Here is a 26496-nt window from a genome sequence, read left to right as displayed (position 1 = left end):
AAAATAATCAGTAATTTTTATTTACACATAATTTAAGTTATGCTCCAAAAAGTGTTTTAACTCACATGGTTACTAAACTGGTGTTTTTACCATATCCTTCAGTGTAACATTGAAGTTTATAAGCAGAACCCAATGGGCTATATACATAGCACTCTTCTGGAGCTGGAACTACATGATCTGGGGCAATCTGATTAAAAAAAAAAGTAAAGAAATGTTAGAACCAGTAAATGTTCAACACAGGATATTTTCTATACAATAAAGTACCTGACTATAGACACACTTCCAACTATCAGGAACAAATAAACAGTGTGTACCCTTGATTAAAACATAAAAATCACTTTTTAAATATACTAAGATCTAAAGGAGTAAGAGTTTAAATACTATAAATAATAAACTGTTCATCTCAAATGAGAATGAATTCTTAGAATATGCAATCGTCAAAGTATTTTTCTCTTTACTTTTACGAGACAGGAGGAAGAAGAGCCATAAAGACTGAAATTAAGTAATTCTACATGGCAAGGACTGGGCTTTAAGTGAGGAGAATTTTAAGAATCAAGTGGGCATCAAATTCCTATGTGAATGTGGTTGTAGAGAAGAGGCAGGCTGGGAACTCAAACTATAAGAAATTGAGGAGTCAAAAGAAGGGTAAGAAAAGAATAAAAAATATAGACTATTCTTTTAAATGGTTTGGTAGTAGAAGAAAAAGGTAAGCTAAAGTGGCTTAAAGTAAAGGCAAGACAAAGATTCTTAAAGACAGGAGATGTAAACAGTAGGGATGGAACCAATAGAGAGAGGTTGAAGACACACAGGAAAAGAATGATTAAATATGTATATATTTCTCATACACATAGCTCCCACTTGACCCTGACACATTTCTTTCTACCTCCCTGTTCTGGGAGTTAAAAGAAATATGGTTTCCTGATGGAATTCTGACCATCTCACTGAGAACTGTCCTTTGAGAGTATGTAGTCCTTACATATAATATTAAAGACATAAGAACTGACTGGTATAAAGCAAGAATCTTTTGTATCAGTACTTACTACATAAACCTACAACTTTGTGCTAGGTACAATGCTAGGTTTAGTGTTCAAGAAAAAATAATATATGGCTCCTAACTTCAAGAAGTGTAAATTTCAGTTAGAAAACATATAAAACAATTATATAAGGCTATAAGAATAAAAATTAAGTGTTCAATTCTGGAACACAGAAATGACAACAATAATAACAACAATAATGGGGACTGGAATAGTTGGGAAAGACCTCAAGAAAGTGACAGAATATTAGGCTTCAGTAGGTAGACAGGATACGAACTGATGCAAAAAGAAAGAACATCAAATCCTTCTCTTTTTATGCATACAATTTTTGGTGCCTTGTGGGAAAAGAATGTCTTGAATGCCATGCCTGTGGCTTTGTAAACAATTATTTCTTAGAGCTACAAAAGCATATATAGAAATAGGTCTGCCGCCTTCTCTTTACCCTCAATCCTCTAGGGTCTGAGCTCTGCTGTCTTCTACTATGGAGTAAAAGAAAAAAGGGGCAGGACCATGTCTGTATCAGGCAGGAGATAAACTATGATATCTACCAGAGCAAGTTCAGAAAAAGTGAAAATCTAAAGTTATCAGGGATAGGATTAAAAAGCTAGAGGATAAGAAATTATTAGGAGATATAGAAAAACTGGGAGATTGGATCCCACACTCTGTCAGTGGGTCTAGGACAGTGCTTTTCAAACTTGAATATTTTTGTGATTCACACAGAAAATTTGTTAAAATACAGATTTTGATTCAGTAGATCTGGACTAAGGGCTGAGAGTCTGCCTTTTTAACATGCTCTCAGTGATGCTGGCCTGTGCAGGCCACACATTTATTAGCAAGCATCTGGGAGATGTCGGCAGTCAAATGATTTACTACCCTTCTCCAATTTAGAATAAAAATATTAAGGTAAGTGGGGAAATTTTCAGAAATAAAAGTTATAACTCTGCAAAGACCTGACACCTGTGGTTTCATATTTCTCTTCCTTTAAAAATCTTTTAAGAAAAATAATTTTGGGATTCTCAGAAAATGAGCATGGATGTATACACACAATCATTAAAATGGTCATATCATATTAATTTTAGGTCACTGTTTATATACTTTGATTAACTAGACTCATCTCACTGTCAGTTAACAAAAGGGATTCAACTTGGTGTACAGTGCTGACAATTTCCAGGCAAACAACATACACTCAAGAGTTAGACTGGCTCAGCTGGTATCTCTGAAGTTTGCTTCTGAGAATACAGCCTCTAGGAGGTCTGGACTAGACTTGGAGATACTGGATTACTTCCACTCCCCAGAGGGCTTAGGTAATTCTCATATGGCACTAAGACTTTACCATAACTACTGACGTAAAGACCTAGAGTAAGAAAAAGTGAAAAAATTGGGGGAAACAAATGATCCCACCCAGAATATTTTGAAAGTCCCTACTTTGACTACACAAAAAGATATCTTAGGAATTCACAAGGCCTAATATGAGACATCTGTGCTCAAGTGACTAGCTCAGTCCTTGCCCCTTGTAAACATCTAGAATGCTGAATTCCCTTCTCCCTTTTTATTATTACCTATAAAAATCATTTTTTTCTCAGAATGTTTCATTCTTTTTTAAGCTTTCAAATTTCTGAACATCTCATATGTGGTAATTCTTATAAGCATGAAATTACTTATATAGTTTTGAACCTAAGATGATAATACAGATTTAATAAGAAGATCTAGCCTTCAATCTGATTTTTTACAGTCTCTTCCTATGGGCAGTTTTTACATTTTAAATGATTCAAAAACAAAAGCAGAAAAGAATATGTGACAGTAGGTGGACTGCAAAGCTTAAAATCTTTAATATCTGCTCTTTGACTCTTGTTTTTAATCTATAATATATATTATATATATAAAATATATATATAAATTTCAGTTTCTCACTCCTATAGAAAATTTCTCAAAACATTTTTCCCTTATAGCTACAAACTTAAAAATTGAATAGACTAAGCACAACTTATTATCTATTTTATTAATCAATGACCCAAACTACTTCAATAGTTCATCCTTCTCAAAGATTTTAGGATTATGGATTAGCAGAATTCAATCTAACAAATCTCTAGGGTGTTGTAAACATAAAGAGATTGTTTCAAATTTCTCTATGCCAGGCTAATAAGAATGAACTAGTCTGAGATGTAAGATGTATTAATTAGTATCTTTGACTTTCCATGATGCCATCCTTGGAATATGGCCAGCAAAAAGTTCAACCACTGGGAGTTGCCCTGACTTATGTTCACTGTTCATTTCAACTTAACCTTAGACAATTAGCAATGCTTTGCCCCTTACCAGTGCCCTGTCTGCAGGAGCGGTGAGCCGGCTGTAGTAATGAATCCTCTTGTTCATGGCAGAGGCATGGTCGCTAACCCTCTGAATGACATCATTCACACTGACGATGTTTGTGGGCTCTATATAGAAAGGCCTAGAGAAGGGAATATACACTTGACAAAGAACGTTCAGGCAGAGATTCTGGAAGTCAGCCATTGAAGAAAATGACTTCTTGTCCTCCATTAGAAATGGGATGTACCAAGGCAAGGCATTCACTTCTCACTTTTGGTGGGAAAAGAAAATGTCACAAAAGAAGTATTATCCAATGTACAGAATAAAGCTTTTGTTTCATAAAGTTCTTACTTTAAACATACTTTTTTACACTTAAGGAATTTAGCAACAGAGCAGACATAACAGAAAGAGCTTCAATCAGTTATCAAAAAGAAATATAGCAGCTGTTGGTTTTCAACAATGAAACTTAGGCACAGCTTTGAATATTCTCTGAAAAATGTTTGGCATTGAATCAGAGAGATTACAGACAAAAACATTCCTCTATTAAAGAGTCTCTATTCCTTTATGGGCCAACATTACTTCCTATGATAAACACAATTCCTATTTCTTGGTTCATGTACTAAGGATTAGTGATCTCAACCAACTCCCTTATGAAACTTATCCAAAGTACTATCAAATGGAACATCAAGACACTAGAGATATTTTGTCTCATTCTACTTTTCTTAGATTTCAGTAACATACCATTACATTACTATTTATATGCAATGTTTTCTCCTCATAACTGTGTCCCAATCAACCATAGATTCTGGTTTTCAACCATCATGTTCAGTCATTAACTCATTCAGTTCCTTACTGAAACTCTCTCCATTTGCTTTCTTTCCAGCAATAAACTACTTTAAATGGAAAGATCTGCAGGGGTGCATGAAATGACTGTATTCCTCAGATCCCTCGAAGTTACAAATGAATTGTCTCCCAAACTGTATATAATTTGCTATTTCAGATTGTACACAGATCCAAAATAATAAAGGGGAAAAAAAGCCAAGAGATTTATCACTGGTTCCCTGTAAGTCTTCTACATTTATAGTTCTGAAATAAGATTAAAATTTCTTAAAGTATGGTAACCATTTTTGGAGACACTGTTAATCTAATCTTGCGGGAAGCACTTGAAAAACCAAGTGACTGGAATTTTAGTTTATGCAATTTTTCCAAATAACTCTGTAATATTAGAGAAGTTAAATTTACCCTAGTCTCTCTAGTTAGCATACAGTATCTTTGAATCTTTTATTATTTCCTCCCCACCATAGCACCTAAATATGGTGGGTACTTTCTAGTTCAATTCAAAAAACATCTAAGAGCATTTCCTAGAGCAAATAAGTAGATATAGAGATCAATATGATATATTATCTATAGTAAGCATATATTTGCTAAATGAAATCAGTGATGTCAATAAATCTCAAGGGGATACACCGAAAACAAGAGTCAGAGGCCAAATAAACTATCCTTACTTATAAATTTGGTAGCCTGAGATAATTACCACTCTTTTGAAGGCATTAGGTGTTCTAAATAATTTACATCTCTACTGTAGCACTCAGTAGTATTAAAAAAAAGCAATATAAAAACATTTATGTCTGGGAGACAGTGAGGGGTCACATTCTACAGGACATTCCCTTCTTGTTTTGTAAGAGTGATATCCCACAAAATTAAAAAACAAACTACAGCTTTAAGGCCAACATAAAGCAGAGCTTTAAGCTAATCAATGATAACTAATAGAGACTAATAAGTATGACATTGACAGAAAGAGATGAGAATGTTCTACTCGTAGCTTATTACTCTGAAAATTCAATGGTATTAATATTTAATACCAAGCACTAAGTTGGCTTGAAGGCCTGTTAAAAAGTAGTCCAGGAAGTGTTCCAATTTCTTGGCTCCTGGCCTCTTACAGAAGTGTTAACTGTACCAGTTTAGTTGGCTTGGGTACTCAGAGAGCAGAATGACTCTGAAAGTTGTTCAACAGTTTTCATCAAGATGCTGAGTGCCTGTTCAAACAAATATTTTGGAATCTTTTCAATGCAGAGTCTTTTTAAAAATATACAACTCAGCATATTTTAACTGAATTATTAGAAACATATGCTAAAGCTTCATCTGAGAAAGCAAAAAATATGAATTATATTTCTAAATTGAACTTTTGTTGGATTTGAAAACACTTTTAAAATTGAAACTATACTGAGAATATTCAGAATAAAACATTTTTTGAAACTTTTTCTTTTGAACAGTTTCACATGAATGCTCCCTATCAATGGTACTTCTCATTTGAAATGCAGCTCAACTGTGTCACACTGGAAAGAAATTATAATATTTCATGCACAAGTTATGTTTATCTCACCTTAAAAATATTTATGGTCATGCTACAGAAAAAAAAATGTTTTTAACATTCAGCAAAATTTTAAAAATATTTACAAATGTGACTCAAAACCCTGTATTTTCATTTAATACACTTATAAACAAAGAAACCTTATTTTTACCTAACACCTTTTCTAGGTTCCACTCCTTAAATTCCTTAAAAATTTTTGGCTTTTAAATCTGTCTCCACCCTTCTACTGACCAGTTACGCTTCTCTGAAATTTACTAACAATTCCATGACTCTTAAGAAGGTTCATTCTCACAATGAAGACTCTTGATTTAAAACTATTTCTTTATTCACATCTCTATGGAAGATGAAACTCTCAAACACCTACCAAATTGGAACTGTTTGTTAGAAAATGAAAAGAGAATCAACTATTCACAAAAACCCCATGCAAATAAACATTCAAAATAATGAACCCACTGTACTTGTTTCTACCTGTTTGGTAAAACACTGTATGCTGGGCAGCTTTTCAATAAAGAAGACACAAAAGAAGTTAATCAAGCCATTGTGCCTAGATATTTGCTGCTACAAGAAAAATATTGGTAATTTCTGGCTTATAGACACATTTCTTGCTTCCTCTGATGCCTAAATAACATTCTCTTTCACAAAAACCCTGCCCTATGCTCCAACTTTACTCAATGTCTCCTATTAGGGAAATTAAAATGGAGGAAGTCTTGTTCAGACTTCAGAAGCAGGAGAGCAGGCCTCTGACCCGCTTCTGACCTGCCTGGGTACTGCCCGGATTCCATGCCTGCCTGCAAACACAGCAAGTCAGGCGGCGCTTTAGATAAGAGAGCAGGTTTCGAAATTCTTGAGCCCCTGGAGGTCTGGCCAACACCCTGGGGTCTAGCAAAATTCTGTGACTCACGAGGTGAAACAAACAGCATTGTAAAAGTTAAAAAAAGTCAGAGCTGCATTTTTGTGTCTGGAATTATAAGTGGGAGCCCTTGAAACTGCAATCTGAAGTCTCACTCGTGGTTGGATGCACTGCCTGGGACCTTTTCCCAATTGGGACTCCAGATTGCTGTTAACGAGGGACTTCCCAGCACTGTTTAAGTCTGGAGGTTGGCTGGCCTAATTTGGTGCTGTATATGCTTCTACTTTTCTCTGTTGTTTCTATTTCTCTTCTTTTAATGACTCTATGTTGAAATTAAGTCAAATAATCCCCTATTAACTATTGAAATTGTGTGTGATGAGTGGTTTCTTTGTCAACAAATCCTTTGAACCTAAAAGGAAAGTAAAAATTTCGGCAAAACATCTCCAAAGGATGAGCCTATATAAGCTCTTCTCTTTTTATTAGGGTTAATTACTTTATCGGTTCTCTAGTTTATGAAATATTGTTAAGTGCCAACAAAGTATTAAGCACTGTGTTAAATATTAAATGATCAACAGGACATAGAGCCTCAAGGATCACAGTCTACTGGAGAAGATAGGTAAGTAAGCAATTTCAGTTCAGAGAGGAAAAATAGAAAAAGAGAGAAAGTGATTATGAGCAATAATAGGAGCAAAAAGGTTGTGTGATGCTGGGTACGTGCAGAGTACATAGAAGGGGAAACTAAATCATGTCTGGCAGACCACAAGACAACTATTGTTGAAGTGAATCTGAAAAGATACAAAGGAGTTAATCAAGGATGAGGAAAAGAAAAAAAATTGTGCTTTAAAGAATGGAAAAGTATGTAGAAAGAACCCAGAAAGGGAGCAGGATAAAGGTTTTACAACTACAAGTAGTAAGAAGAGAAGTAGTAAGAGATGAGGGAAACCTGGGTTAGTACCTGGAGGACTTCACATGCCAATAGACATAATCCTAAAGGGACAAATTCTCAGTCTTCTTAGTTGATTCCTTCTCAAACCCCCAATCCTTAAATGTCAGGGTAATCCAGAGTTTAATCCATTTTTTCTTCTCTATCTACACTCAGCCTCTTGGTGGACTCATTTAGTCCCATAACTTCAAATATAATGTGCATGCTGATGGCACTCCAACTATTATCTCCAGCCTGAACTCCCGATTCACATATCATAACTGCTCTCTGCTACCCCTCTACCACCCCATCTCTAGGATTTGTGTACCACACTAACCCCAGTACCTTCCTCACCATTCCTGACACACTGAAAGCATGTATCTACTTTAGGACCTTTGTTATTACTTTAAACAAAGGCGCTGAAGGCCTTTCTCCTAAATGTTTTCATGGCTTGCTTCTTTACTTCTTTCAAGTCCTTCCTCAAGGTCCCCTTTCTCAATGAGACATTTGGTTATCCTTGTCACCCTACCTAAAATTTCAACTTCTCTTCTCCATCCCTGTCATTTCTTATACACCATCTCTGCTTTTCTGCCTTACATTTTCTCTCTAGCATTTATACTATCTAGCATAATATGTACTTTTTATTTACTACTGATTACCTCTAATAAATAAAAGCTTCATGAAAGCAGGGATTTTTGTCAGTTTGGTCACTACTCTATTCCCAGGGCCTAGAACAGTACCTGGCATATCATAGGAGCCCAATAAAATACAGTGAATAAATACATTTTGAAATCACTTTAGAAATATAGAAGTTGGAAAAAATACCACAAAGATTTCCCATATACACTTCATGCAGGTAAACCCCCAATGATGACGTCTTATATAACCACAGTATGATCATCAAAACCTATATTGCTTTTATAATCAGAAAAAAAGTTAATCAAAAATCATGAAGATAACATTTTTAACTTTTCTTTAGTTTAAAAAAATTTTAAATAAATTCCTGGGGGAGAAATGATGGAGGGAATAATCAAAGTATCAAAAGCTATAAAAAATGAGAAGCAGCAACCTAAAGGAAAATCAATTTAGTATGGTATCCTCAAGCAAATTAAAGACTTTTCAGGGTTAGAGAATGATTGTGTCAAGTGCTACTGCTAAGTCAAATGAGATGAGGACTAGTCTATGAAATGACCACTGGTAACCTGCATGTGAGCAGTTTTGGCGGAGTAGTTAGAGCAAAATCCTGAATGAACTGGGTTCAAGAGAAAAATTTGGTATGGTGAGTACAAATAATCCTTGCAAAGAGTTTTCTGTAAAGAGGAATGAGAGCAATGAAGTAGTAGCTGAAGAGGTAAGTGTAAATACTATAGGAAAATGCTTTAAAAGCATAGAAAATATAAAAATCACCTATAATCCCACAACTGGTTATCATTAATAACACTTTACCAACTTCCACTTCATGGAAAAAATATAATGACACAGCATAATATGTTCATCAGAATGGTAAAATTTAACAATCTCACAATATCAAGTAATAGTAGGAGGCAGAACAATGGAAACTCTACTGGGAATATAAGCTGGTATAACCCCTGTGGAAAATAGTCTGGCACTATCTAGGGAAGTTGAATATGAAAGTGAAAGTGAAGTCGCTCAGTCGTGTCCAACTCTCTGCGACCCCGTGGACTGTAGCCCACCAGGCTCCTCTGTCCACGGGATTCTCCAGGCAAGAGTACTGGAGTGGGTTGCCATTTCCTTCTCCAGGGGATTTTCCTGACCCAGGGATTGGACCCAGGTCTCCTGCATTGCAGGCAGATGCTTTAACCTCTGAGCCACCTGGGAAGCTGAAGTTGAATATACATATACACTGCTGCTACTGCTAAGTCGCTTCAGTCGTGTCCGACTCTGTGCGACCCTATATACACTACTACCCATCAAATTTACTCCCTGGGATATATCCTAGAAGAGTTCTCATATATATATACCAGGAGACACATAGAATAATGTCATTCTTTGTAAAAGTCCCACAATGGAAATATCCCAAATGTTCAAAAGTAGAATGAATAAATAAACTGCAGATACTTATAGAATAAAATGCTAGAAACCACTGACAATGAAAGTAGTTATGTACCACTTGGATGAAAACTATAATGCTCAACAAAAGTCACAAAAGAATATACACAGTAGGATCCCATTTACATGAGATGCAAAAACGGGTAAAACTGAATTCAGTATTTAGGGATACATAGACAATAAATAATAAAGAAAAGCAGGAAAATGATCACATAAATGTCATGAGAGTGACTACCTATAGGGAGGCAGAGGGATGTGTTTGGTGAAAGACACCTTCAAAATAGCTTTAAAACAGCTGCTGTGCAGCTAATTTCTAGACTTTGCTGTTGGTTGGATGGGTGTGGGTTTTATGAATTTTTAAATTGTACATATGTACCATACACTCTTCTGTATACTGTATATAACATATGATTAAAAAGAACTTTAAAAACAGATCTTAAAGTAACATATTCTTTCAAAATTCAGTAATGAGATCAAGAGGGACCCAAAAATTCTTGTGTACCATACAGAAATTTGCTGGTTATCTTGTGGCAAAGTATCTTAAAGATTTGTTAAACTTAAGTACGAATTAGCTACCTTTTTTCTGTACAAGACAATTGTTCCAAATTTGTTGACCTCTTCTATGATGACTTGTGGCTGTCAAGAGTATGCTACATAGGTACCCAGAAGGTATCCAAAACTAAAATAACTCCCCACATACCTAATCTGTCTCCCTTCAAAGTAAAGATATTGTAACAATGACTGAGAAAGAAGTTGCTTTTTGAAAAGTAATTTATTGCCATTCTTGGTGACATTTGGGATTCAGGTTCCCTGACCAGGGATCGAACCTGTGTACCCTGTATTGAGAGCTTGGAGTTTTAACCACTGGTCTATCAGGGAAGTCCCTGAAAAAGCAGTTGCTTTTTAAAAAACTCACATTATACAGAAAATAGTCTGATAATGGATGTTTAAAAATGTTTCCATTGTTACATGATTTTATTGTTGAAAATAATGTTTGTCACCAATAAAACTCAAAACTGCAATTTTATAGACATGGATTAAAATTTTTCTAATGTTTAAGAACTTCCAAAGAATTTAAATGGTCTTTGTAGATGTTATTAACCACACAGAAAAATCAAAGTAAAAATTGTAATAATGAAGCAAATGACAACACCAGTATCTAGGTATTAATTCTGTATAATACTAAGTATTAATACTAATATCTTCACTAAAAAGTATTCAGAGTATAAAATGGCTAAAAGTCAGTGACATTAAACATTCAATTTACTTCAAACATGAAAATTTACATTTTGCATAAAACAGTATAAAAAACATTATAAAGTTATGATTCCAATGTAAATTATTAGATCTGAGTGTATCTAATGATTCTTCCTCCTTTGTATCCTTCTCATCAGAGTACCTTCCAAATGGATACCCCTGAAGTATTTAGCTCCCCTCTAATGTACTTTCAGACCCGTGAGGTAGCTCCTCCATTCTGGCCAAGAAGCTACTGGCTTGTAACAGTTTTGATTTTAATTCCAGTTAACCTGAGAAGGATGATTCTGTTAATTTCTCCCTCCCCTCAGGAAAGAGATTAGCTGCTTTCTGAAGGCTCTCTCTAAACCAGTGTGTTTTTTTTAATTTTTTTCTGAAGGAGAGGAGAGGTGGGAGGATAGACTGGAGAGAGAACCAAGAAAGGTGAATAATGCTACCGGCTGTTTCCAAGTTAACAGTATTAAACCAATAAAAACAGGAGTATATGGGGCCTTAAAAATATTAGTAACAAGGAATACCAGAATACACAAACTAGCACAGCAGTCACTAAGTGTGAGTGAGTCATATTGAGAAGGATAAAAATTTACCAGGCAAATTTCAACAAAAACTTCCATATATTATTGTAGGATGAGCAGAAATGAATTTCAAATTATCTTGAATTACTATTGTGGCAAGGTGTTAGAAGATTTTCAAAAATAATAAAGCATATTCTATTGTTATTGTTAATATTATAAAGTAAAAATAAAAGTTTTAATGTACTGTTAAATAAAATTTAAAGTTAATTCTACTGGGATTCCCTGATAGCTCAGTTGGTAAAGAATCTGCCTGCAATGCAGAAGACCTGAGTTCAACCCCTGGGTTGGGAAGATCCCCTGGAGAAGGGAAAGGCTACCCACTCAGTATTCTGGCCTGGAGAATTCCATGGACTGTATATTCATGGGGTCACAAAGAATCAGATACAACTGAGTGACTTTCACTTCTTCAAAGTTAATTCTATCAAGATCATTACATAATTTTTAAATTTCTATTTTTGTGTTTTATAATATACATAATACGGAAGTACACATACAAAAAAATAAAAAATGAAACAAAAAGAAAAAAAAGTACATATACACACAAATATATACAGTTCCAATTTTTCAGCTTTTTTTTTTTAACTGATAAGGATGGTATGATAAAAAAGTAAATGCTGATAAATACCTGGCTGGAAGAGAAATAAAATTTCTAGTTTCAAAGCCTAATTACTCCCCATTAAAAAAGAAAAAAAGCAGGGGAAAAGAAAATTGCCAGGCCAGAATTTTAACTAAAATTTCCTCATAAGCTGGAAATGTAATGAAATATTTCAGTAAGTATATATATTGAGACAAGTCTTATTTTTGATATATACTTATGATTCTTCAGATGAACACTAGAATTGCTTTCTTCATTACCTTAATTGTTACCTAGTAATTGAAAACACAAAAAATTCATCTACTCTTTAAACAGATTACCAGAGAAAAAGAGCCTTGCTCTTATTCCTCTTCCATAACTTAAGAAAGGAATACTAAGGAGATCAAACCAGTCAATCCTAAAAGAAATCAACCCTGAATATTAATTGGAAGGACTGATGCTGAAGCTCCAATACTTTGGCTGCCTGATGCAAAGAGCCGACTCACTAGAAAAGACCCTGATGCTGGGAAAGATTGAAGGCAGGAGAAGAAAGCAACAGAGGATGAGGTGGTTGGAAAGCATCACCGACTCAATGAACATGAATTTAAACAAACTCCAGGACCATAGTGAAGGTCAGGGAAGCCTGGTGTACTATAGTTCATGGGGTCCCAAAGAGTCAGACACAACTTAGCAAATGAATAAAAACAACTTATCAAGCTTTAGAAATCTTTATCATGACCCTCAAGAAAGGTAAATGGGGACTTCCCTGGGGATCCAGTGGCTAAGGGCTGCATGCTCCCAGTGCAGGGGGTTTGATCTCTGATCAGGGAACTACATGTGTGGGATCCCACACACTTGCAACTAGAAGTTCGGATGCCACAATTGAAGATCTTGCATGATTCAACTAAAACCTGGTGGAGCCAAATAAGATTAAAAAAAAAGGTAAAAAGACACTAGAAACAAATGGTCTACACAAACTGGCCTTCAACCCAAATGGCAAACACTGTAGTAGCCTGACCAGAATCCACTGTTGGTTGTATGCCATGTTACTTAGCAAACCACTCCCAAAATAACCGAACAGTCTGATAAGGCAACAGTCCAACATGAAATCTGCTGCCAACTGGCTCTTATCAGCTAATTTTACATATAGGAAAGTTTTATAAACAATTTAGTGAAAAAGAAAATAAACAGTGCTAGAAAGGGGATTCTGACACAGGAACTTCCACGCATAGATGGCAGGAGTATAAAGTTGCACAGCCTTTCTAGATAACAATTTGGCTATATAGTAATATATAAAAAAACCTTAATTCTGCTTTCTATCCTTTTATTCTAATAATTATACTTTTGAGACTCTACTAGAAGAAATCAAAATATGGTATAAATATGGCATGTATAAAGCTGCTAAGCAAAGCATTATTTAAAATAATTAAAATTGTGAACAGCTTAATAGTTAAACATTGTTAAATTATGATATAGTTAAATAAATAATATGCATTTATATAAAATGATATTTAGAAATAATTCTTAATATGGAAAAATGATCATAGCTTTTTGGGGCATTTCAATGATCCTTAAGGATAATTTTTATTGTAAAACTTTTTACAATTCCTTGAAATCTGGTACTTTCCCCTTACTTATTATTCTTAGCCTCAGTCATAATCCCTAGAATTTATGGCTAAATTATCTAAGCTAAAACCCTTAGATGACCTTGCTAAAGAACTCTAGATTTGCTGCAGAGGCCTAAGGTTCAGGGAGAGGCTGGAGACTGTTTAATTATCTAAAAGGCTCATTTGATTAGAACAACTATTAGAAGCAACTGTGAGGGTGGAGAGAAATTAAGGTGAGTGGACCTTACTTTTTTAACTTCTCCAGAAGCAAGATAAGAGGTATCCTAGGGGTCACAGCAACAGAAGTACCAGTCCCTACAGTTGCTTACACCTAAGTCCAGTCCCTCCTTGCAGACTAGAGGTTGGTAGTTACAGCCAGATAGGACAAGTCTGGCCCATGGTCTGTTTTTATTTTTATCAGAACACAGCAAGGCCCATGCAGTTACGTGTTGTCTATGGCTGTTTTCATTCTACAATGGCAAAATTGAGTGCATATACATATATTATTATATATACATATATAATATACATATATATAAATACATATAAAATATTTATAACCTCTCTTTTACTTTTGCTGAGTGTCTATCTCCTTCCCCAGGGTGTCTAGCACCAAAAGGAGCTTAGTGAATGTTTACTGACAAAAGGAAGAGATAGAACAAAAGAAAGGGAGGAAGGAAGTAGAGAGCAAGGGACAGAAGCAGAGAAGGAGAAAAAACAGGTAGGCAGGCAGACAACTAAGGAATATTTTGCAGAAGTAACAACAACAAGTAATAAAAATTTAAATTGAAAAAGTTAAAAAAATTAAAATTGTATATAGTATATGATCTCATTAAAACATCATTGAAAAGGATAGGAGAAAATATACTAAAATGCTTCAACAACACTTGCCTCTGTATGACGGGTTTATGTTTCTTTATGCTTTTGTCTTTTTCCAGAACCTTCTCCATACAAGAACAAAACAAAATCTACTCTTAGAGAAAAAAGATAAATTTATCATCCTATAGAAGTACAGTTGACTTAAACACTGTTTGTAAGAAAATGGGTTTTTCACTTTGTATATACTATTTTTATCCTAAATTATAGGAATGCTATATTTTCTGGATAAGCTTTTTTTTAATAAAAGTCATACACTGTTTATATTGAGGATAATACAGATGTTATATAAGAAAATAAAAATCACCCATTAGAAATAACCAGTTAACAGTCTAGTATATTTTCAGATAAGTATAGACCCACATACATGCACTCTGCACTCAGCTGCGCAGAAACATGAAATTAGTTTTACTTGCTTTTGAGCTTTACATAAAGTGTAATAACACAATGTGTGTTTTTCTGTTTAGCTTCTTTCGCCAACATTATCTTTCTGAGGTTCATCCATATTCTTGTTTGCAGCTGTAGATTGTTCATTTTTATAAATGTGTAATATTCCATTACATGAAAATATGATTTATTTAACCATAGCTGGTTGGTGGGTATCCAGGTTGTTTCCAGTTTGGCACTCTTATGAATAACTTATAATCTATATTTTTGTACATGTCTCTTGGTGAAATGTTTCTATTGATTACAAATAGTGTATACTAAATGCTAGCAGATAATTACAAACTCTCTTGCAAAGTGATTATACTAATTTACACTTACTCTAGTACTGCATAATCACTCCTATTGTTCTACATCCTTGCCTTGATTTGTTTTCATCATTGACTGATTTCTTACTTTAGGTTACTGTTTTCTGTCTTTTGTTCCCAGATTTTCTATCTGGGCCCTTTTTTTATTCAGCAAACATTTTCTATGAGTTTGGTTCTTTTTTATATTTTTAGCCAGTGCCAAAATTCTCAATCTTATTTCAGTTTCCTTGAACATATTAAACATAGTCTTTAAAAGTCTGTTTCTGATAACTCCATCAGCTGGATCATCTGTCAGTCTTTATTGTATATCCAAGTCTCTAATTTCTAATCATGTTGGTTTATCTTCTCTGCCTAGCTATTTTTAAGTACCTGGCATTGTACTTAATGGAATTTTAGTATACAGAAAATAGTATAAATAAGTTGAAGCCTTAGAATAATATTATTTTCTTTAGAAAGGATGTACATTTGCTTTGGGGAGCCAATTTAAGACACTTAGCAGACCTAGATTACTTTAATTCAATTTTAGGAACTGAGATGAGTTAAAGTTGAGCTACAGTCTCTGAAAGAAGACCATTCTATTTCCAGTTCACTCATATTTCTAGGCTTTTCAACTTGAAGTTTGCAGGGGCCTGCCTACTTTTAGTGAGCACTGAATTCCAATTTTTCTCCCTGTAGCCTTGTAAAGCTGTCAAAATCTCTGTCAATTTAATAGCTTCTCAGCTAATAAACTTAAACTAGAATTGGCAGATACTCGTGAGGAAATGCTGCACTTCCCTTTCTTGGTGCCCTCCTTCTTCGAGATCTAGATCCTACTGTTCTTGTCTTATCAGTTCTCCTATGTCCATAGGCACATTAAAAAAATTGGGGGGTTGGTAAGTTTTTCTAGTTATTCTAAGCAGTTGGTTGGTCCAAATTCCTTAGTCTGCCCTTGTCATAAGCAAAATCTCCCTTGCCCTCTTTAATTAAAAAAAAAGTAATAGATTAACAAGACTTCCCTGGCAGTCTGTCTAGAAGGTCTAGTAGCTAAGACTCCACATTTCCATCGCAGGAAGCGCGGGTTTGATTCCTGGCTGGGAACTAAGATCCCACATGCTACATGGCATGGCCAAAGAATTTAAAAATAAGTAAAATAAAAATACTTTATTAAAAATGATAGATTATTAAAATATTAATTCACATACTGTAAAATTTACCCATTAAAATGTATGATTCATTAGTTTTTAGAACATTCATGGAATTGTCTCTCAAGCACCAAAACCAATTTTTTGTTTTTTGGCTATGCCACGTAGAATGTGGGATCTTAGTTCTCCTATCAGGGGCACTACTTGTGCCCCCTGCAGTGGAAGTGTGGAGTCTTAACCACTGGACTGCCAGGGAAGTCCCACCATAATCAATTTTAGAACTTTTCATCACTCCAAAAAGAAGTTCCATTATTCCCTCTCACCAGTATCTGCAACCATTAGTCTGCTTTCTGTCTCTATTGCCTTTACATAATATAGATAGTTCATATAAATTGAATCATATATGTTTTTTGTGTGTGTGTGGCCTCTTTTATATAACATGTTTTCAAGGTTCATACATATTGTAGCATATATTGACACTTTAATCCTTTTTTTATGGTCAAATAATATTATGTTGTATGAATATACTACATTTGGTTTATACATATATCAACTGATGGATATTTGGATTGCTTCCACTTTTGGCTATTATAAATGTTATGGACATTTCTTTACATTTGTTTGGACATATGTTTCAATTCTCTTGGGTATATACTTAGGTGTAGAATTGTTAAGTCAAATGATAATCCTATATTTAACATTTCTAGGAATTATCACACTGTTTTCAAAAGTGGCTATACCAGTTGCAAAAGAAGTCATGGGTATGAAATGAATAGTATGGGAAACAAAGTCAGTGTAGTATCTTTGTATGGTGACAGATCATAACTAAGCTTATTGAAGTGATCATTTTAAAATGCACAGAAATGTCAAATCACTATGCTGTATAAGAGGAACGAACTGCGTTACAGGTCAATTATACTTCAAAAACAAACAAATTCATAGAAATAAAGACTGAATAGAAATAAAGACTCTACCAGAGGCAGGGTAGAGGAGGAATGGAAGAAGACAGGCAGTGAAAACATAAACTTTCAGTTACAAAATAAATACGTACTAGGAATATAATGCACAACATGATAAATACAGTTAATACTGCTGTATGTTATATATGAAAGTTGTTAAGAGAGTAAATCCTAAGAGTTCTCATTATAAGGAAAAATATTTTTTTCTGTTTTTAAATTTTTGTATCTACATGAGATGATGGATGTATCCTAAATTTATTGTGATAATCATTTCATTATGTAAGTCAAATCATTATGATGTACAGCTTAAACTTATAAAGTGCTGGATGTCAATTATATCTCAATAAAACTGGAAGGAATAATGAGTAGCTATATCATGTTTCAATTCCACTAGCAATGTTTAAGGATCATGCCCTCTTTTTAAGCAATTATTTTTAACACCCAAATTTACTAGCCTTAATAAAACAGACCAATTATGCCTCAATAATGCTGAAATAAAATAGAAAATATTTATAAAAATTATTCTCTAACCATAATAAGTGAAGTGAAGTTGCTCAGTCGTGTCCGACTCTTTGTGATCCCATGGACTGTAGCCTACCAGGCTTCTCCATCCATGGGATTTTTCAGGCAAGAGTACTGGAGTGGGTTGCCATTTCCTTCTCCAGGGGATCTTCCTGACCCAGGGATCGAACCCAGGTCTCCCACATTGTAGGCAGACGCTTTAGCCTCTGAGCCAACTATAATAAAGGAGAAACAAAATGAAAGTAACATACTAAAGTAATAACAATTTTAATATATAAGAGCTAGGGCATAACAACACTCAAAGACAGGATGAAGCCCAATGGCTATATCAATTTATAATAAATAAGCCAGGATTTAAGAGAAGATTAGAAGCCATTCTATGGAAGAAGTACAATAAAATAAAAAACCAGAGGCATTGGTAGATATAAAAACTAGTGTTAGAATAAATAACAAGTCAGATATGAATTTGATAAAAGAGAAATAACCTTAATTGAAGTAGTGATACATGCCAAGTTAAATTATAAGCTAACTGAAATAGAAAAAATGAGGAAGTGTGATGATGTTGCAAATGAATCAAATTTTTAAATAAGTGCAATGGCATCCCACTCCAGTACTCTTGCCTGGAAAATCCCATGGACGGAGGAGCCTTGGTAGGCTGCAGTCCATGGGTTCGCTAAGGATCGGACACAACTCAGCGACTTCACTTTCACTTTTCACTTTCATGCATTGGAGAAGGAAATGGCAACCCACTCCAGTGTTCTTGCCTGGAGAATCCCAGGGACGGGGGAGCCTGGCGGGCTGCCGTCCATGGGGTTGCACAGAGTCGGACACGACTGAAGTGACTTAGCATAGCAGAGCATAGCATAGCACCAAAGTAATTTTCTATGTCACTTTATAGAAAAGTATTTCTTAGCTTGAAATGTTGTGGCATTCACTTATCTCTTAATATTTAAAAGTCCTTAGAAACTATACTTGGGGACAAAGGAATACAGGATAGATTACAAGATGAAATCTTAAAACAAGAAGCCATAGGAAAATTATATAGTAGATTTTTGGAGACAATTTGAGATTAAGACTAAAACATAACAGGCAAGACAAAGATACATAATCTCAGTATGTTTCTTTTATATCAATTCCTAATCTTTGGGCTACAGTCATCCATTAGGCTTTTGACAAGATCCCTAAATTTCATGAGCCTCCAACTTAAAATATTTGATTTTGTCTGTTTGTTAAAAGGAGCTTTAATTTTCTTTAATAAGAAAATTGAATGAGTTTGCAATGGGTTTCATCGCTTTTGCAGTAATGATATAATTACTTATGAAAGGAAAATCCAAATGGAGTTGGTGTTGCTGAGAGTTTTCTGAAAGGGAGCCAGGAAGCCATTAAGGAAGTATGAGTTATGCAAGTCTCAGCCTGGATGGAGTCTGACCTTTTGACCTGATAAGCAAGTTATTTAGAACATCTGCCAGAAACTCAAGATACTTATCAGACCCTTACCCTAAAATAACCAGTAATTTACATCTAGGACCCCTATCCTAAAACAACTTGTGATTCCTTAAGGATGAATAACAATTCTTTCCAGGCAAGTATTAACAATCTCATGGCTTTCTGTCTTTAAAGCCCCTTACTCTTTTTCTCAGAACACTCTTTCAGGATTACCCAAATCTGTGTCTCCTGAATTATAATTTTAAGACACTCCCCCCCTCCACTCCCACCCCCTCCGCCACCGCCATAAACTCTTTTCTTATTTGCAGCCCACTACACTTTTTTTTGGAGGGGTTGATACACTAAAATCCTTTTCACCTATATACTTGGAGGTGTTATTACACTAAGTAGAACTGAGTAGACAGAGAAAAATGCTAGGCCAACTCTTCATACCCTTTCCTCTCAACAAAACACGCTTGATTGACTGGCCCTAATGAGCACCAGTCACACTCCACTATTAGGCTCCCTCTTTCTTCAGATTTGTCCAAATAATGTTAATGAGGGAAGATGAAAGGGAAGAAAATAAAGAACTAGTTTGCAGGCAAGGGAAGAAACCATCAGATAGGACAGACAGATCGAGGGAAAGAAATGGAAGCACCTCAGGAAAGCAAATATAAATGCAAAAGGACAGTTAAGCAAAGACATCTGGAAAGACTGGCAGAAGTAAAAGAACCTATGAACTAGAGAGAATAAAAAGGTTCCAATGAAACTCAAAATAAGATCCCACTCTAACAAAGTCCATAGTTAGATTTAAAGCATCTCTAAATCCATGGCCAGGATTGCCCTCTTTAAGCATTTAGCAAAAAGAGTTCCATTGGAGAAAAATAATGGTGGAAAGTAGGGAGAAGAGAGGTGAGAGAAGATTCAAGACGGAAAGAAAAGAAGAGAGGCAAGAAGAAGGGAGAAAGGAGGAAGGAGAGGGAAGGGAACAAAAGATATAATATACAATCAGCAAATTGGTCCTCAGCTCCAGGGCACTGATACATGGGCATGGTCAAGGGCCCTGGTCCTGCCTATTTAACATGGATGGCAAGTTCCTCAAAATTCAATTACACAGCTCTGGAAACCAACACTCCTGGAAAAACTACTTTACTAGATCTGTATAAATCCCCAACTATGAACAACTGAGCCTCAATAATCAAATAATCACTTCCAATCACTGTTGTTGGCCTAGGACACATTAATAGATAAACTCTTCACTTTGTTATGTGCTTGCTCGCTCTCACTCAGTAGCTCTCTCTCTCTCTCGGACCACAGATAACAAACAAAGTCAATTCAGGTTGCTATCGACAGTATTAATGACAGATGACAGTGAGAGAGGCCAGTTTGCACATTGGCAGACAAATAAACACTTTAAAAAAATAAGGGCCATAAGCATGCTTGGTATCTTTGAAGAGCACCCAGAATACTGCCTATTTTAAATATCTACCTCTACCCCACTGGCTTGCCAGAGTCCTTGAAATGTTATTAGAAAAATCTAATCCTTAGGTTAGGCTTTTATATTTCTAGAATTCTCCTTATTAAAATGCAAATAGTCATGAAAAAGTAATAGACTAGGTCTTTGACACATCAGATTGCTTGCCATCATAACATTAAACAGACAACAGAGCTGGCACCAATAGGATAGATAAGCATTAGTGAATAAGGGGAGGAAGAAAAAGTACAATTTACAACGTATTGTCTAGAGGGAATTTTTGAGTGAATTCCCTGAGAAAAACTGGGCACACAGACATGAGTAAGAAAGCTCTAGGTCCTGGGAGAAATGGAAGAGGAAACAGAGTTTGAGAAAACTGAAAAAGGGAAGTTCAAATTCCCAATTTGGTTTCAGGCTGGCTGGGAGGGTCAACTCCCAAAGGTTATAATCCCAGAGAAGTAGCTGAGCATGAAGCAATCCTGAATACCAGCTCTAATATCTGGTTACCAGAAAGTCTGGGAAAAGCAGCAAAACAAACTCTAAGGCCAGTGACTCCCAATGGCATATATCAAATACAGTATAGGAGATTTCTAAACCTCTCTGTCCCCCTACCCACATTCTTCACCCCAAACCAGGTGAAAAACATAAGGGAGGGGAGGGGTGGAGAGGCATGCAGAGAGATATGTGGATTTGTGTAATTTGCAAAAATTCTCCAAATGATCCAAATGCTTATGATATGTATGGTTCCTCTACAGTGACAAGCTCCTTCATCTATCTAAGTCTAATCAGATCCCCAGTCCACCAAAATGATAAGCAGGTCCAACACACTTTCAGTCCCAAACATTTCTTAAAATTTTTATGTTTGAACTAGAACATGATTTTGATTGCCACCTAGTGGAAGAGACAGAGTCAACCACAAATTAAACTGAGAATAAGCAATCTAAAAGTATCAAATGTTATTTTTTATATTCTAACAGCTGAAGACAGTTTCCCAAAGTGTGGCTATACGAAAGATGATTTTAGGTAGCACAAGGATAAATGCTATTTTAACTCCTTTGTATTTACTGCAATGTATACTAGAAAAAAGTATAAACGATACTTCATCATTTCACAAATATGTGAAGATAAGGCTAAATTAACATTAATTTTTTCAAAGTTAATAAATTAAAAAATACAGTATATCTGAAATTTATGTATATAAAATGAAATAACCCACATTTTAGTAGAAATAACAATATTTTAAGATATTCCTGTTTTTTTCTCCCATCAAATAAGTTCCTGAAATTATTTCACAAGAAAATTAGCATTCAATACTGCTAAACTCCTATAAAAATTTGCCTTCCTTAAAACATGCTTACCTAGACAGTTATCCTATGATTGAAAATAGTTGATTCCCTCTTATTTTGACAAATTTCATTATAGAAACTATACTTCCATTTATTCTAAATGGTTAAATACTCAGAGAACTGTTTGAACTTCTGCTAACCTATTGCAGTGGAATGCACTTTAATGATCTGTGTTCCATCGTCACAGTGGTCAATTGTTTATCATAGAGTTCAGAGGTTTCAAGAAAGTTCTGAGCATTTAATCAGCATTCATTAGTTCTTCTATTCACTGATACTGAAACACACAAGTGAAAATTACAAGATTCATTTCATTATCTTCTCTGATGACCACTTTAAATGACAAGGATACATTTCTCAAGTGATAAATTTCATACTGCTCAATCTGCTAAAAAAGACTAAAAAATTAAGTATCTGGAAAATGGAAACAGGATTATCAAGAATAGTTTAAACCAATCCTCTTTCATCTCCTGGATTGGAAACTGCTTAGAGCCTTAACAAAATCAGCCTTTTTTTGCCATCATAACATTAAACAGACAATACAGCTGGCACCAATAGGATAGACAAGTAATAGTGAATAAGGAGAGGAAGAAAAAGTATAATTTACAAAGCATTGTCTAGAGGGAATTTTTGAGTGAATTCCTGAGAAAAACTGGCACACAGAGATGAGTAAGAAAGCCCTAGGTCCTAGGAGAAATGGAAGAGGAAACAGTTTGAGAAAACTGAAAAACAGAAGTTCAAGGAATAGGTGGGGTTGTTCAATAGTTGGGTATTTACCTAACAGTAACTGCCACATGTCCCACCTAAAGCACTCAGCTTCTTTCTGAGGAGACAACACTCTTACAGTTTCCTATTTACTCCCCTGGACTCATTTATATATATTTGCATTATATATAACTTGTTAATGTCTTTACCCAAATGGCAGTATACTATATATTCTGACTGCTCTGCACTTCACTTTTTTCATTTAACAAAATAAGTTGAAGACTTGTTCCATTTTGATATGTAATAAAGTCACTTCCTTCTTTTTAATGGGTGAAAAATATTCCATTGTATTAAGGTGCCATAATTTATCCAGTCCTATAAGAAAAGACATTTTGGTTGTTTTCGATCATTTGCTATTATAAAGAAACAGTGCATCAAACAACTCTGTACATATACTATTTGACATTGCAAATTAATGTTTAGAAGTGAAACTGCTGGGCCATATAAACTTTGGCATTGGTTGCTGGCATTTTTTTTGGCGAGGGGCAGATCACATTCATTTTGTGGGTTAAAATTTAAAGAGCATGACACTATATTTTAGAGTTTTCCCTACTGAGAACAGAATATCCCTTTTTGTTACATGTAATATCTTATTAACTCGAACATACACACTTAGTCCTTTCTAAAATATGGAGGCATCTAATAATCCAGGACATCTTTTAATCACTGTCAGCCAGGTGGCAGTCATGAAAGTAACTGCTCCTGGTGGCATGACAGGTCATCTGTGGTCATTTCAATGATCAAACCATTTAGACACCATTCACTTTTCACTTTAATGCATTGGAGAAGGAAATGGCAACCCATTCCAGTGTTCTTGCCTGGAGAATCCCAAGGACAGAGGAGCCTGGTGGGCTGCCATCTATGGGGTTGCACAGAGTCGGACACGACTGAAGCAACTTAGCAGCAGCAGCAGCAAGGAATAAATATGAGCCATAGTGTTGTTAGAAAGCTTTTTGTGACACCTTCTGGTAAGATCAGGCAAGTACAAGCATCAAAACTAAAAAGTGTCAGTGATTTGGAAGAAAATTCTTTCAAGAAATACTACACTATTAATGCTCTTAATCGTAATATGGACAATTTTGTGTGAGCAGGAAAAAATAATGATTTTTGATGACTGCAAGTCAAAAAGTGATTCAGAAGAATCAGACTGTATGTGAAGAATCAGATTTGTAATATCTTAACTGATATATTTTGTTTATATTTTTGATTTTGTAATCGCACTAGAATTCTAGTAGGTACAAAAATAAAATTCTAAGTTCTAAGAAATTGTTGCATCAGAGGTATGGGCAGCAGTTTATGTTAGTTTTATATTAAAAAAAAAAAAAGAACAACCAAAATCAGTACAACTTTTAATCAGCATCTCAGATTTGAATAAACATTGTGCTGTTATTTTAGTATTTTAGAGTTTCTCTCATATAGATTTTGCATATTCTTAAGGCTATTCCTATGTACTTTATCTTTTCCTCCATTATATTTTATTATTAGAATGCTATTGATTTTTGCCTATTTTGTAAACAACCACCTTACTGAATTTTTTAATATAAATTGTTATTATAAATTGCATTTATAATAATTTTCCAGTGGATTCTTTTGGATTTTCAAGGTAAGAAATGAAATAAATTTTAAACTCTAATTATCTTAAACTATCTGCTAGAATTTAAACTCAAAGAAGGTAAGGATTATGAATTATTTTTACTGTTCTATTCCCAGCACTTCCCATACTTGTGCTCAGTTGCTCAGTCATGTCCAACTCTTTGCAAACCCATGAACTGTAGCCTGTCAGGATCCTCTGTCCATGGAATTCTCCAGGCAAGAATACTTGAGTGAGTTGCCATTTCCTCCTCCAGGAGATCTTCCCAACCCAGGGATCGAACCTACATCTCCTACATTGGCAGGTGGATTCTTTAACACTGAGCCATTGCGGAATCCTGACTTAGCGTAATACATTGCACAGATCAGACAATCAATATGTATTTGTTAAATGAGTTACATGCATATTACTTCATAAAACTTACCTCAGCCATCCCTGACAGAGATACGGAGTTTAGTCTAAAAAGTCAAATATAAGTGAGAAAATGTATTCATATATATTCCCTTTTATATACAAACATACAGACCCTGTAAGAAATTAGATATTTTATAATAAAATCTCTATATATTTGGTTATAATGAGTTCTATTTTAATAACTAAAAGTCTTAATTATAAAATAAATGTTTTATTTTAAACACTTACCTTTTAGATCTTATATCTGATGAATCAAACTGTATATTCATAGGTCCAGGATTTATTTCATGATTTCCCTCAGGGATGAGAAGATGCCTAGAATCACTATCCATATTTGCCATTTTTCTCAGACTCTAAGCACTAAAGAAGTCAGTCCTGTAATAAATCAGAAAAGATAAATAATTTAAAGTTTAATATAAGAATTATTTTACTAGTGATAGGTAATACATTTGCATGTATAAGAAATCAAAAACACAGGAATTTGCTGAAGGTATCTTAATGAGATATATGTCTAAAATACTTACATTATCAGAAACTTGCTAAGTTGAAAAGGAGTTACTACTTATTTTTCAGCTTAATAAAAAAAGAAGCAAGGCAATCCATTTCCAGTAATAAAACAGATTAGGCTATTTGGGCTCATTTTCCTGCAGAAAATAACTGAAAATACTGGATAAAATATTTTTAAAAATTTTTTTGAAAATAGGAAAAGCAGGCCATTTGTAGGTGAATTTAAGGAACCTAGAAAAGTAAGTAGCTCGAACAAGTTGGTTCCATTCTAAAGGTATTCGCTGTGCCAGGAGAAACTGTGCTGGGGTTTTCAAGATCTTGTGGAATAGTAACGAAATAAAAAACAAACCCCAAAATTCATCCAAAGTAAGGAACGAGTATAGTAAGAAATCACCCCCTATCCCTACTTCCCATACAGCTGTGACTACAGAGCGCTTCACCATCAGATTAGGAGTTAACAGGAAGTAATCCCAAGGAGATCCAACCAGTCCATTCTAAAGGAGATCAGTCCTGGGGGTTCTTTGGAAGGAATGATGCTAAAGCTGAAACTCCAGTACTTTGGCCACCTCATGCGAAGAGTTGACTCATTGGAAAAGACTCTGATGCTGGGAGGGATTGGGGGCAGGAGGAGAAGGGGACGACAGAGGATGAGATGGCTGGATGGCATCACTGACTCGATGGACATGAGTTTGAGTGAACTCCAGGAGTTGGTGATGGAGAGGGAGGCCTGGCGTGCTGCGATTCATAGGGTCGCAAAGAGTTGGACACAACTGAGCAACTGAACTGAACTGAACTGAATCCCAAAGAAAGGTAATGCCAAAGAATGCTCAAACTACTGCACAATTGCACTCATCTCACACCTAGCAAAGTAATGCTCAAAATTCTCCAAGTCAGGCTTCAACAATATGTGAACCGTGAACTTCCAGATGTTCAAGCTGACTTTAGAAAAGGCAGAGGAACCAGAGATCAAATTGCCAACATCCGCTGGATCATTGAAAAAGCAAGAGAATTCCAGAAAAACATCTATTTCTGCTTTATTGACTATGCCAAAGCCTTTGACTATGTGGATCACAATAAACTGTGGACAATTCTTCAAGAGATGGGAATACCAGACCACCTGACCTGCCTCTTGAGAAACCTATATGCAAGTCAGGAAGCAACAGTTAGAACTGGACATGGAACAACA

At 35.1% G+C, this 26496-nt stretch overlaps 1 protein-coding gene across 7 annotated transcripts in view; it reads right to left on the bottom strand.

Annotated features, from left to right (window-relative positions):
• Positions 1–26496, bottom strand: part of SLC38A9 (solute carrier family 38 member 9) — a 90984-nt gene that overhangs the window by 52183 nt on the left and 12305 nt on the right. For 5 of the 7 annotated variants that reach the window (XR_008705011.1, XM_055555217.1, XM_055555216.1 and 2 more), the window contains 3 exons: positions 25032–25178; positions 3348–3480; positions 66–187 (listed from right to left, as the gene is read on the bottom strand). Coding sequence is in view for 6 of the 7 variants with exons in the window: in XM_055555217.1 (XP_055411192.1) it covers positions 66–187; positions 3348–3480; positions 25032–25144 (368 nt within the window). In the remaining variant the exon portion in view is untranslated. Of the gene's footprint in view, positions 1–65; positions 188–3347; positions 3609–24813; positions 24837–25031; positions 25179–26496 lie in introns of those variants that run through there. The other 2 variants (XM_055555218.1, XM_055555219.1) reach the window with 2 other exon arrangements.

This window comes from Bubalus kerabau, chromosome 18 (assembly GCF_029407905.1).
Source record: "Bubalus kerabau isolate K-KA32 ecotype Philippines breed swamp buffalo chromosome 18, PCC_UOA_SB_1v2, whole genome shotgun sequence".
NCBI classification, from domain to species: Eukaryota; Metazoa; Chordata; class Mammalia; order Artiodactyla; family Bovidae; genus Bubalus; species Bubalus kerabau.
The sequence above is the reverse complement of the archived record's forward strand: the minus strand, read 5'-3'. Positions and strand labels throughout refer to the sequence as shown.